Source organism: Rhyacophila brunnea, unplaced genomic scaffold (genome assembly GCF_057557595.1).
Source record: "Rhyacophila brunnea isolate RB1 unplaced genomic scaffold, BYU_Rbru_1.0 scaffold_17, whole genome shotgun sequence".
NCBI classification, from domain to species: Eukaryota; Metazoa; Arthropoda; class Insecta; order Trichoptera; family Rhyacophilidae; genus Rhyacophila; species Rhyacophila brunnea.
In genome coordinates this window covers 37,266,469-37,281,537 of record NW_028232827.1, presented here as the reverse complement: position 1 = coordinate 37,281,537, position 15,069 = coordinate 37,266,469, and the positions used below count along the sequence as shown (strand labels likewise).

Here is a 15,069-nt window from a genome sequence, read left to right as displayed (position 1 = left end):
TGACAAAAATATGACAACTGCATTTTATATATGCAATAACTATAAATACATATTAATATTTAATTATAATACTCTTATGTTTCCGTTATAAGCCATTATACGTGATTCTACAGGCACCGCAAGATATTTTTTTAACATGGTAACACCAGCGTCAAGTGTCATTTTATCATCAGGCATCTTGTATTTCTGCGGGCTGGCGTATACAAGTAAAATAATAATAAGTACATGCCAAACGAATCAACAATAAATTATTAAAATATTAAAAATCATTAAAAATTATCTAAGTAAGTAGTGGATATTTTTGGCTTGTTTATATAAAACTCTTTCAATATTATAAATTAATTTGAAGTTTTGAATTTTTTGAAACAGATGTAAACAAAAAAAAACTTAACTTACTTACAAAACGTAAAAATGACGTAACTTAGACTATAGATAGGTATGTAAACAATTAGAATGAAAATGCGACCAGTCAAGCCAAACCACAGAAAGACAAAAAAAATCCGTGTGCCTACGCTAACCAAAGTAAAATAATATTATCGTTAAAGAAATAATCGTCAATGCATCAGCATTTAGGTACATGGCAGGCGTACCTATTTATAGAAATTTTAAACATAAAATTCAATGATTGCCGTGCATTTATGTGCATAATTGATGAGTCAAATTAATTTTATTTGAATTTCACATAGCTAAATTTAATGTTCTAAAATATAATAGAACTGTAAAAACTACACACAAATAGAGTTAAATTTATTGAGGTTCCGCGCCCACTATAGCCAGGCCGTGATACAAAAATGATAAGCTTGATACTTCGAATGTTGAACGGTAAACTGTTTGTAGAAAATGATGATTATTGCATATATAAATAAATGGTAATAATTTGAATGAAATAGCTACCGAATTGCGTAACAAGATAATCAATAACTAGTAATACCATCTTTTTTTGAGCTTCTTCTTATCTTTGGGGTACATTGGTACGACCGCGTTACAAACACCCGAGTTCGTGAGCAGACGCAACAGCCTTCGGTGATTGAAGTTATCACTATGAGACGCTGTACGTGGCTGGTGACACGTATTCCGGATGCCGCCAAAGAGTGCGGCACTTCGTACCCTTGTGGCACAGCCTCAAGGGTTCCGTCCCTACCTCACGGCAAGGTGGCCGGCCCTACCTCACCCTGCAGCGGTGCTACAAAAGCGACCTACGTGCTGCAGGTCTGACAAGGCGGGAGGCGCAGGAGTTGGCGATGGAGCGAGGGAAATGGCGCCAACTTGTGCTTGCCCTATGCCCCAATGTTGGGACGTGACAGGGTGGAGGAAGAAGAAGAAGTACTACCATCTTAACTCGCAATTCAGTGCCACTGCCTGAATATAGCCGGCCTTGGGTTGCACTGTATTTATAATATTGTATTTGTAGGCATGCAATGTTGCTCGTATAAGAAGTTATTAATTTTTTGTTCAAGGATAACACGATTTTTTGCAAACGCCTACTATTTTTAAGAGGTGTATCAAATATTTACAGCTTCTGGTTTGCTGTTAATGAATAGAACAAACGGAATTATTTATGTTATTCATCACATGGAGTGCACCTTCAAAATACCTATAGCAAGAGAAGAGTCGTTAGATGTAGTGCTAGAAGAAAATGGATTACACTATTAAACTCCGACAATAATTTAGCTTGATAAGGTAAAATTAATTCAATATTACAGTAGTATTCAGGGATTCATTAGGGCATTCATTATCAGGGCTCGAAATCGACTGGAGTGTCGTTCCGGTTCGTAAGATCCCCAAAAATTCATGAATTCTCGAATTCAAGAATATTTGTTTCTCGAAAATAACAATGGTTTATTGAAGTCGAAAACTTTTTAATCCTTAACTTTTCTAACCCTATTTTTTACCAAGGGATAAATTATGGTTTATTTCGAAGCAGCTTTTTCTTAACTATTCCAAACAATTTTTTTGCCGCGAACTTATTTTTCCCTCGCAATAATTTTTGAATCCTCGAGATTCTCTTTTAAGCGAAATAATTAAAAGAGAATTATCTCTAGAATCATTCTCCGAGAAATCTTGATCACAACCTCTTGTCAGAGTGACACCGCCATGGAACATTATAACTAAGCATTTTTAAAAATTCTAATTGTATGTATATTTATGTCAGTAATAAAATGAATTTTGAATTGTAAATAATAATAAAACGTATAATCGTAAAATAGCCAAGTGAAGGAAATAGTAAACACTAACAGATTAAATAAATCAGTAGGTAGGTAGATAATATTATTTCACAAATAACATTGTATGAGGACTGGCATTTTCCAGCAGTAAGAAATCATTTCCAAGGAATTCCAAAGGATGTGGTCTTCCGCATAAAATTGACCACACGGGCATTTTATATTTTTACAACTTATAAAAATATAGCATTAGGCTGGTAATTGTAGGAACAATATACGGTGGAGTGTGTGTTCCGCGGTGTACGGGGGGGAGTTGCTGCAACGTGTGGTTCGCCATGAGCTGGCAGTCTGGAATATCACACATATGGCCCCCACATCCTGAAGCGGGCCCTCAGGCTATATTCTTTAGCGGCCCCTCTTACCTATCGCTATGGTTAAAGGCAGTCTACTGTCCGACAAGAAGATCTAGGCGATAACCGGAAGTCGCTGTAGTCGAAGTGCGATTAACTAAATAGGAGGAGCTTGTTAGTTCACAGTTTTAACACGTGGACAACTCGTCGATATCCGGAAGTCGTTGCAGTCGAAGTGCGGTTAAAAGTAGGTGAGGTTTATTAGTTCACAGCTTTAATACGTTGATAAGAAGATCTTGTTCGACTATCACGCTCAACAGTGGTGTTTTCTAAATGGTGTTTAAGTTAAAATGAATTAACGGTATTCAGTGTATTATTGGCGATTTTTGTATTTTTTATGCATTATCTTGAATTGTGGAGTTGTCGAGCATCGAAATACAATAATCAAAAATTATGTTGCACCGTCACGTAAATATTTAAAAAAAAAAATAAAAAAAAATACATATGGTGAAGAATTGAAGTAGCGCCGCAGGCGACTCGACTTTTTTTACTATTAGATGTGTGAGTATTTGTGATCTGTGTTTATCTCACCTATCTGGTCGACTCGTCAAACCGGGCCCTTCCTGAGCACGGGCCCCCAGGCTAGAGCCCTGTCAGCCCCCCCTTTGTGGGGGCCATGAGATAATCAATATATATTTTTTTAAATAAATAAATAATATTAGGTAATGAATATAAAGTATAACTTACAGTTTGAATAAAAAATACGTCTTCATCCCTCAAATCAGAAGACGAATATGGATTCAGCATGTAACGATCGCCGTCATCGCACGGGTTTCCAAATACTAATCCAAAATATGTATGAGCATTAAGACCCTCTACAAGATCAACTTCACTATGCACTGGTGGATTAAACGGATTAACAAAGCTATCATTACTTTCTACACATTCTTTATCAACATTCAACTGACCCAAGGGGCAACATTTTCTGATGCAATTTTTCACAAGGCACACACATCCCCTTAGGTGGGTCGAATTATCTTCGCCAGTATGGTGGAACGTTTGGTTTTCCTTGTAAAGTAATTCGTCATGGATATAGTGACCGTTTGGCAACTTTGATCCTCCTGTTATGTTGATACTCATGTGGTAATGGCATGGTGTTTCGCATGATCCCGACGTTATCACTGTCACTACAATTATTAACGCCACAAGTCTCGGGTTTATACACTTTCTTGCCATGTTTAATAATATGTTTTATGGTATTGTTTAAATGTAGCACAAACGATTACCGATCATGTTTTAAAAATACCAACACAATGTTCACCTAAAACCTAAAAAAACCAACATTTTAAAATTAAACCTAATAGATTAATAGATAATTTAAAATGTAAATTTTATTTATTTATATTAATATTTTTATGTTTCCATAAATCTAAAAGTACCTACTATAATTTCGAAAATATATTTAGAAGTCTCTATGTTTGTACCGTCCTTCGGTTCTTTTTTTATACAAATCCTCACGCACAGGGTAGACGGAGGCCGACGAGCCGAAGTGCGTGGTCGGGGTCTCGAATTTGAGATTTAACCCGTTGCACCGCAGGGACAGTTTTACGGTTTTCGCGGAAAAAGGCCACCGCGTACAGGTCCTCGAAACGCGGAAGTTAATGCTGCAACCCCCATTTTTTTATTAAAAATGTCGCTAGAATGTGTACATTTAAAACATATTGGCGTTATTTCAGCTCGATAGGAGATCAAATGGCAAAGTTTGATGCCGTGTTTTTTAAATTCAATCCTTTGCACGAATTAAATTTATAATTTTCAAATATTAAACCATTCCACTCCCGGGCAGCGCCGGGTGATACTGCTAGTTAGGTTAGGTTAGGTACCATCCACACGTGTAAAAACTCTCAACGTAAATTCTGGCGCGTTCCTTGCTCGGCTCGGCTATTTCTCGCAGGTGTGTACAGGACGTTATATTTACAATAATATGCATAACCGTGGGTAGAGGATACGCTTTATAACTTTGCACTTTTTACTACACTGATACGCCTCTTTTCCTGATTACCTCGCATAAAATTTGATCAGATAAATACTTAATAGGTATAAATGAAAAAACATATTTTTAGAATAAGTATATTAAGTACATCATTGTCATCATAGAGCCGGAGTGCAAAGTTATAAAGTGACAACTCTAAATTCCGAACAGCCCATGCTAAAGTTGGGAGGACGTTGAGCCAGAGATCCAAACAGACATGAACCTGACCGAACGCGGCGTTTGACATCCGCTCGCCTGTCTACCCTTCCGCTGCAGGAAATGTAGAAGGCGCGGTATGCCTGGGCATACAGGGATATACCCACGAGAAGGCATTAATGGGAGGGCAGCCTAATATAATAGAAATGCGAAAGTCAGTCGTCATATATCAATAATTTTATGACAGTTTTGATTTATGACTTAATGAAGGAAAAGCTACTAAACGATAGGAATACAGACCCCCCTGAATGTTCTCAAATAATATAACTAATATTGAATGCGCGTTGGGTTTACTGTTGACGTAACAAACTTTAATGCATATTGTGATAAAGACGTCAATATTTAAAATTACACATTCATTAATACATACGTGTTTAAGTTTATCCCATTTCTCAACACTCTAGAATCGTAGGTAGGTACCTTCTTGCACACATACTCAGAATGTAACGCACTTATTGCTGTGTTCCCAGGTGTGCACATAATTCAGCACACATCAAATCAAGCTTCAATATTGAGACAATACCTAAATAAGATTTCACATAAATAAAAAGGATTTCAATTTATATACATATATACATTTTTATAAAAATCGATGATTTCTAAATATAACGGAAACTTATACCTAATCGAGTGAGATGTCCAATCGAAATAAATATGACCTTAAAATATATGGGAGTAACAATAAGACAGGGTCCTTTGGCAAATTCAGATTTTATAACCCTTTTTTTTAATTGTAAGTTTTTCTTTGACTTTCTTTTTAATGTTGTCAGATATATATTAATTAATACAGTTTAAATTTTCAATTATCAGAAAAATGTCTCAAATTGCAAGCTTCGTATTTTTCCGATAGGTGCCTCTGGTAGGTAGAGGATTCGCCTTGTTCCTACATGTTTTATTAGTCGTAAAATCAGTAATGACCCTAGACAAAATGCCGCCACTAGTCAGCGTCAAAATACCGCCCCATTTTTATACAGTATTTTTATCATCCTTTCACGACTTCGTGTGTTGTATGGATACATACTAACAAAATATATCTAGACGTGTTGTTTCTGGTCACCAAGGACGTCGAATGAAGTAAGCTAGACATCGCGAACCTGACAAAAAATAATATTTTTTTGTTTTCGTTATTACTAAGTTTAGTGACCTATTTCTATAGATACCTAGGTATAAATCAAATGATCTCCTAGATCTGTCAACCTTCGAGTAACTGCCGCTCCCAAGCTACGTTCAATCTCCTTACCCCCACGGGACATCACTGTGTAAAGTAAGAAACTATTTTTCGATTTGTTGTTATTTCAAGAATGATGATAATAATTATGACATATTTTTTGAAATGCAAGATGTCATGAATTTTGGGAAAGTCATCTAGCTAATTTTTTTAAGGCCATGGTGACGGTGCTGAATAACTCTAATGGTCCAGCCACATTCTCTACCAACAATGGGGAATCTCACATTGATGTCACTTTGATATCCAATGGTTCTGCCGGACGCGTCGTGAACTGGACTGTCCATTTGGAAGCGTCAGCAAGCGACCACCGTCTGATCACGTTCGCCTACAGGACCGAGAGGGGCCACGCGTCTCTCGCTCCACTTGTGAGCGAGTCACTGCCGAGGCGTTTCAGGACCAAGGGAACCGACTGGGTACGTTTTGACCGCGAGTTTGCTGAGGGTCTGGACAGGATGGCCTCGCGCCCTCCGCCAAAGGACATGCACGCTGCGGCTGAGGACCTCACGAATCTCATTATTGAAAAAGCGGAGAGCACTATCGGAAGGACGACCCCGAGACCGCCGAACCTCGCACCCTGGTGGAAGCCGAGACTGACAAGACTGAGAGACACGATGAGGAGGGCCAGAAGGGCCTTACAAGCAGCGCGAAGATCGCTGGAGGGGCCGCTGCACGCGGACCATCCGCTTGCGGTCACCTACAGGACCACTAGACTCAAGTTCAAAAAGGCAATCAGTAAGGCTAAGAAGGTGCACTGGAGAGAGTTCGTCACTGAAATGGGTGGCAATGATCCGTGGGGCCCCCCCTTCCGCGTGATGAAGCTGGGCTTACGGCCCGGAAAAGTCATGTCAGCGGTACGGCGCCCCGACGGATCGTTCACCAATAGCTCTGAAGAGTCCGCCACAGTCCTGTTGGATGCTCTTATCCCGCAGGACAACGAGTCGCTCGACATTGACAACGACCGATTTCAGCAGCTTCGCGTCTATGCGCTGCTCCCCTTAAACACTCCGCGATCCGCAGCCACTACCATGTCCGAGCTAGGGATCCTATTTGCCAGCCTCCCGATTGGCAAAGCCCCGGGGCTTGACTGCATAGATAACGCGCTAGCGAGAAGGGCGTGGTCTCTTGCCTCACACGAGATCACGCAACTCTACAAAGAATGCATGAGTAGTGGCATATTCCCCGACTGCTGGAAAAAGGGTCATCTCACGGTGATCCCCAAAGCCGGCAGTCGCCCTCCTTGTGACCCGAAAGCGTATAGACCGATTACGCTCCTTCCCGTCTTCGGGAAGATATTGGAAAGATTGATAAACAGCAGGATTGAGTCCCACCTGTCGGAAAACTGTCCAATCTCGCAAAGACAATTTGGGTTTAGACCCGGAAAGTCCACCGAGGATGCGATTCGCTTTGTGATCGATTCTGTGGAGAGCTCTGGCAAGGACCTCGTTGCCGGGATTTTTCTCGACATAGCGGGCGCGTTTGATACTGCGTGGTGGCCCTTGGTTCTGGCAAAGCTTAGGCTGAAACAGATCCCCGGGGACCTCTTTGCCTTAGTTCAAAGCTACTTCAGCAATAGGGAGATAACCTACGACTCCGGCCCCAGCCTGATTCACAGGAGGACCACCATGGGGTGTCCTCAGGGCTCCGTCCTGGGACCCCTTCTGTGGAACATTCTGTTTGACGACGTTCTGTCCCTGCCACTGCCTCCGGGCTGCACGCTCGTTGCGTACGCCGACGACTTGCTCCTGCTTGTTGGGGCGACCAGCCGACCGGCACTTGAGCGTGCAGCCACGGACGCCTTGGGCAGAATCCTTAATTGGGGGTTGCTGAACAAGCTGACCTTTGCCCCGAGCAAAACGGAAGCTGTCCTCCTCAGGGGTAGTTCTCGGGTCAACATAACTCGACGGCCGCCCACGGTTCGTTTTGGCCAAACCTCAGTGCGTTTCTCCGAAAGGGTTACGTATCTGGGAGTAATTCTTGATGACAAGCTGTCTTTCGTTCACCACGCCAAGACGGCCGTCTCTAAGGCCAATTTGGCCTATCAGAGAATGGCCCGAATGGCGGGCAGCAATTGGGGACTTAAGCCTAGAGCCCTTAAGGTTGCATACGGCGCAATTTTCATGGGAATTGCCGGTTACGCCTCCAGCATTTGGCATTCTCGAGTAAACTCCTTAACTCTCGTGAGACGCGCACTATTAAGCGGGCAGCGACTTGCGCTGATCTCGCTTACCAAAGCCTACCGCACAACTTCTACTGACGCGCTTGCCGTACTCGCGGGGGTGCTACCCCTCGATCTGCACGTCCAAGTCAGAGGATCGATCACCCTCCTCTTGAGGGGGATCAGCACAATACTCGCCGGTGTCCATCTGACACCACCGCAGAGATCCGAGGACGTTCCTTACAGGAAGACTGTAAGTGACATTGTGTACAAGACCGCATTTGCGGCATGGCAGGCGAGGTGGACCGCCTCCCCCAAGGGGCGGCACACTTACCGTTTTTTTCCAGACGTATTCTGCACGCACCAAACTAGAAGACTCCAACCTTCGCACTGGATTAGCCAGTTCCTCACCGGCCATGGCAACTTCGCCGCCAGACTCCACGAGTTTGGCTTGATAGTAGATGGGCCAGGTTGTACCTGCGGGCATGACCACCAAGATGTTGAACACATCCTCTGGGATTGCCCGCTTATGGAATTCGAACGAGCGGAGCTGTTTGCCAGGGTCCGTCCTCACACGGGCCCAATTGGTCATGGAGATCTGGTAGCAACCGAGGCCAACTTTGCGGCATTTGAGAAATTTGCAGCGTCGTATGGGGAGCGGGATAGTCCCGACTCTTCTGTAGACTCATCCATTTCAATTCGTGACACTCAGTATGCGGGTACACAAAGCGCTTAACGTCAGCGGACAGCAGAGCCAGTCCAAAAACAAACATTTTCTTTGTTAACTTTCTTCTTTCAGCACTACGGTGCATGGTTGCAGCATCAGTCCCGTGCGGCTCCGTCTCGGGACGGAATGAGCACTTAAAATCACTTCTTTCAGACACGTTTAAAGCGTCATAGAAAGCGGCCGTGCATATCCACGGTTGTGCATATATGACGGGTGGTGGTGGGCACTTTAACGTATTATATTCTTAATAATAATAGTATATTCATTGACATGTTTTCTTTTATTATGTACATACGTAAAGTTTTTTAGTCATCTTTACACGATTTAAGAATATTTTCATCCGACGCCATGACAAAACGAATCGACGTGCAGACGCCTCGACTATCGCTCTCCGAATGACAACGCGGCCGTAATTTCGTTCTAAATACAGTTGGAAATTATTTGCCGTTTCACTTATGTACGCTCTTAACCATATCCGGCATATTTTTGTGAATGATGGCTGGAAACAATGAACGCGAACTAAATATGAAAATATGTTTATTTTCGTTGCTATGTCAATAAGTAGCTAATTGTATTTTAAACATACCGTTGTTTATTTATATGGCAATGTTATATAGTGACGCCATCCATAATATATAAAATGACAAATTGAATAATATATTAAGTGCCCGTGTAGTCAACACAGAATACAGTGCACCTACGCCTATACAAAACCCGAGTCCCTCAAATGTATATTATTATTAGATACAATTTTTGTAGTATGTTGCATAAAGCGTTGGCAACTTAGTGGTTTTCTTAACAGATGTAGTATTTTCGAATAGACATCTAGCATGCGAATTTGTACTGTGCATATGGCGTTAAATTTAACGTTTTTGGACACCGTAAACAGTTTTAAACTTCTCATAATAAAGTTAAAATATTATACCAAATTTGCTTGAAAATCAACATGTTGGTCTTGCGTACCACATATCTTATAAATAAAATAAATGTTACCTACAAAATGATTTCTTGCCTGGCATTAACTAGCTCTTCATTCATATTATGACTTATTTTATTCGTTGTAAAATACTAAATTCGTTTTAGATCTTTGTTCTTGCAGAAACAATGTTACACTTATTAGGTATGGTTTATTTTTTATTGAAAAGCTAGTTTCCAGACAATGATAAGTGGAACATATTTCACATACCTATTGAGTTAAGTATAGAACAATGATAAGTAGTGGTTCATGTAAATTGTACGTAAAACATTTCACCGTGGCACAGTTCGCCGTGAGCTTTCTTATCGGAAAGAGATGACCGTATAGGCCAGTGATCGGCAAACCGTGGCACACGAGCCACATGTGGCTCTTTGGCCCCTTGAGTGCGACTATACCACAAATGCCTTCTGCCCTATTTGGCAACATGGCCCTACATAGCTACAAAGAAGCTAGATGACGAAAACCGTGAATTTAAAGTTGAATGGACCGAGACTTTCGCATATATTCAATACTTAAATGGCATATCGACCTGTATTATTTGTCGGGAAAAATTGGCGCATAACACGAAGTCAAATTTGGAGGGATACTTTAAAACTAAACACGCGTCATTTAGCACTAAATATCCTGTCGATGATGCAAGGAAGAAAGCAGTTGAGGAACTTTAGAAGAGTCAAGAAAAATCAAGTTCTGTATTTAATTACTGAATAAAATCTTCCAACAATGTTAATATTGCATGTTTTGTGGTTAGTAAAGAGATTTCTAAGAGAGGAAATCAAGAGTAAATTGAGAAGTCGTTTTATTGATGAGAACCTGGAATCGTGCTTAAAAAATTAAAAACATCAACATACAAATCTGACTTACCCAAACTTACCAAAAAAATAAAGTTTATTGAGTTAATAAACCTTGTACATATTATATAATTTCAGTTTGAGAAATTTGGCTCTCAAAAGAAATCTCAATCGTTGCACTGTTGATATTTGGCTCTGTTGACTACTTGCCTGTTTGCCGACCACTGGATAGGCGTATACTATACGGTCCCAAAATTTATTTGATTTAATTTTAATTTTAATTAATACTAATTCAATTGTCATGGCTGAATTTGACAAAATTCATGAATTTAAAAAGGAAAATCTAACCTAACCTAACCTAACAAATAATCCAGTAGGTATATCGGCTATTTTCAAAATTTGTTTGCTGCTGGCTTCCTGTAAAGTGTAAACCGACAAGAATCGTGTATTATTTAGACATAATTTTATGTCAGTACTATACGACCCAAAGAGGTTGGGCGGTCTTTAATATACGGTCATATATGTCCGATACAACATTTCACGGTGAAGTGTGGTACGACGAACTGTATACGTACAAGTTTCCGGACACGGATAAGTAGATCCTTGTGAACGTTTTAATGTATCGAAAAGGTTTATCCTTCACTCCTAGACGGTGCTGTAAAGTTTTGAAAACTGCTTTATCCAAGAACAACGATAAGTAGAACAATAATGGTAGATGTTATTGGTGTGAGCTTGTCATCTAGTAGAATAAATCAATTAACTGAAGGAAGAAAAAGGAAGATTAACACCGAAAATTGGAGTTATGTCAAAAAGAAAAACTGAAAGACACCGGAAAACCATGTTTCCAAAAGGAGAGCCTCGGTTCCAGGGAAACAAGAGCCAAATTAAATGAGTAGAACAATGATAAACGTATTTTGACATTTTAATACACAAGAAAAAAAGAATTTGATAGACATGTTGTGCCAATAACCTTACCATATTGAATTCTATCAAAATTTGACTGACCGTTAGTTTTAAAAACTTTTATTGGAGAGTAATAAAATTTAATAATTTTTTTGTCAATTTTATAATAAGCACATGCTGTTTATGATTGTTCTATCAAAAGTTTTTTTTTTACTATTATTCGATTTATTTTTCATAATGTATATTATTGATAGTCTATGTTTTCTATATTATTACTTAATAATTTTTTTTCGACCATGTCCGATCCTAATAGGATCATTATGGGTCTCCACAGAGTGGAGGTTTGTATTGAAAGATTTTTGTTTTTTACGAGAAATGGATGTCAGCCACTTATTAGGTCCATACCCCCTGACACACACAAATTGAAAAACAATATGTGTACTTGCCAGACCCAGGTTTGAACCTGGGACCCACGGCTTTATAGTCCGGCCACCGTGGATGTCAAACATAAAAAAATAATAATACAATATCAATAAATAAAAAAATACTTTCCTGTAAAAATATTTGATAAACGTTTTGCTTCACGTTGTTCGTGGGGTGCCTTTAATTTTTGAATTTTAAGAAAATCTAACATTTTTTTCTGCCATCTAGCTTATTTTTTTTTATCCTATTTGGAATATTTTTGTGAATGATAACAACATTCGTTAATTGTATAATGTAATGACAATTATCTTCGCCTACACATCTAGTTATTTATTCTAGCTGGAAAAATTGGGTTCGAATGCACAAAAAATACACTAGGCTTCCCTACCCTGTCTGTTATATAGTATAATAGGTACGTAGGTATAAAGACGTTTACAAACATATATAGGTACCACATTACCGTGAGGTTTGATAGTTTTGGCCCGAAACAAGAAAACGTCGGAAGGGAACACAAAATTAATGGGAACTGGCTTACCCTGCTGGGTGTGATAATATATAACGTCGCTCTAGTATTTGTTTGTCCAAAGCGACAATATGTGAAATGTTCAGGGAACGAAAAACAAAGTTCATTACCTTATATTTCAATGCCGGAAGATCTTTCATATTTATTTATTTTACATAGAATTTAAGGTATAACAGGATAAATATTTTGTGTGGAAAAATATGGGATAAAACGTGTTAAAGAATATGCTACTTTCGATAGTTAAGAATATGCATTTTAATTTGCCACGTTAATGTAATGTGCTTTCAATCTTTGGGAACAGTCGACACGGTTTTTTGGTCCATTATTAATTATTAATCTGTTCTGTGGCGCCAATGGAAAGAAAGTATTACAATATTTTGTATGTAAGTAGGTAACCATAATAACAATTACATTAGCCCTGCCTAATTCCTGGGATAAACATTATAACATAATCATAGCAATATGCATTAAAGTTTGTCACGTAAACGCAATATTGGCAATGGGTATTTGTGAAGATTCAGGAGGCTTTGTATTCATTGTGTTTACTGACTTGCCCTTTGTCAAGTCATAAACCAAAACTGCATTAAATTCCTTTCAAAGTCTTGGTCGACTAGCGACTGACTTTCACATTTCACTTCACTTTCGTTAATTTTGAACATCTAATTTTATATGTACATAATCTTAAAAAATATAAAGCAGTATTATATTTATATAAATATAGCCAACACTACAGCATTTTTAATTATTCCGTTTGAACTTGATCTATTTTTTTGGTTTTTACGAAAAAATATTTTTTGGAAATCACGAAAAAAAATTTTCATATTTCGTACTGTATTTTTAAATACGTAAATTATTGAAATAATAAGTATTTTTTCACACTCTCTATATTTTTTAAATACCTACTTACAAAACCACGATTATTAATAAAACTAAAAGTTTTATGTGGCCCATAAGTCTGCCCACGATGGCCGAGAGGCTTAAGCGTAGATTTATAATGTTGAGGGTATATTGTTTATTGTTCATAATATATTGTTTTTCAATTTGTATTTTGAGTCCGAGGATGGAACTAATAGGTTGAGCAAGTGGCTAACATCTATTTCTCGTAAAAACAAAATCTGTAGAGGCCCATATTATGATCATCTAAGGATCGAACATGGTGAAGTACTTATAGTATAAGTCTGACAAGGCTGCCAGACTATCAAAAAACACAAAAGTCCGCCTATATACAAAGCACTGTTGACACCAGTATGTATTGTACGAATCGGAGACGTGAGGTGGGCATGTCAACGATTTACGAAAACTACAGGGTGATAGAGTGCAGAATTTTGCAAAAATATTCCAGGCCCAATCAGCAAGGACGGCATCTGATGACTAGCTCTTTGGCAAACCTGACGTCGTCAGATTTATCAAAACCCAACGTGTGCAATGGGACGACTATGTAATTATAAATGACTTTAGGAAAATGGACTTGCAAGTGCCAGGAGTGATCCGACTGAAGAATGGGACGCTTTTGGCGACCAAGGTTCACTTCGGCCTATTATATTAGGTACCAAAGAAGAAAAATAACACATAAAAAGAATAACCAATTAATTATAAAGCCGGTCGTTAGTTGGATCTGGTTAAATATTGTATTTCAATATAAAGAAATATCTTCGAAGACCGCCAAAACTACACCAGATTGTAAAGTTTATTTAAAAAAAAAAACTCAGTTATCAATTTTGTACAGAGTAAAGTTAACGTCATTATCATTTATATTTACACTATTACCTATCTATTACCTACCCACTTAGGTATCAATAATTACAAATACTATTCCTTGAATTATACATTTATTAATAATTCAATAAATATCAGTTAATTGATATTTATTGTACCTAGTTTTATCTAGTTGGTTTATCTAATCTATCCAATTTAAGTTTATAATCATTTAATTTTTAAGTATAAATATAGAGTCCTATAGAGATAAAATATCATTAACTAGCATCGAACGCGTTGTTTAAACAAATTATTATTAGTAACGTCATACTAATTAGTTAGATATTTAATTTTACAGTTTATATTATAGTTTTGTTATTATTCTTCACTTGGAGATAACACACAGAATAATAATATTCATTTATTATTAATTTATCATAAACGTTAACATATTTATTTATCGATAGGTCCTGTAATTATCGTAATATCAATCTGACAGTTTTTAGGATTTCGACAGTTCATTTTCGCGCCTGTTTACTTGTTGGACAGTACAAAATACACGAACCGCGCGAAATACATCAGTCAACTGAATAATTTTGAATTTGCTGCGGGAGCGGGAACGATTGCGCAGAAACAGTGTTGCTATCTTATTATCGCACATAAAAAATGGCGAAAGTATAAATAATTTTATCTGCAAAAAATATTAATTTAATGTGATGTCCACGACATATTTTTTCTTTTAAATATTCTAAATAATCAAACGAAATATTTTCTTCACAATCGTATTTCACCTTCACATTTTATTCTGATTTTCAAAATTAAAATAATATTTTTATTTTAAGTTCATTTTAGTAACTATTTAGTCTCAAAAATATATTACAAAAGTTGCAA

General features: G+C 38.2%; 1 protein-coding gene across 1 annotated transcript in view; it reads right to left on the bottom strand.

Annotated features, from left to right (window-relative positions):
* Positions 1 to 14,766, bottom strand: part of LOC147074021 (G protein-coupled receptor Mth2-like) — a 209,399-nt gene extending 194,633 nt beyond the window's left edge. Inside the window, exons 1-2 of the mRNA XM_085944330.1 lie at positions 14,676 to 14,766; positions 3,260 to 3,840 (exon numbers count right to left, since the gene is read on the bottom strand). Coding sequence (XP_085800456.1) covers positions 3,260 to 3,748 — 489 coding nt within the window. The 5' untranslated portion in view covers positions 3,749 to 3,840; positions 14,676 to 14,766. The remainder of the gene's footprint in view (positions 1 to 3,259; positions 3,841 to 14,675) is intronic.
* Positions 14,767 to 15,069: the final 303 nt, after the last annotated feature.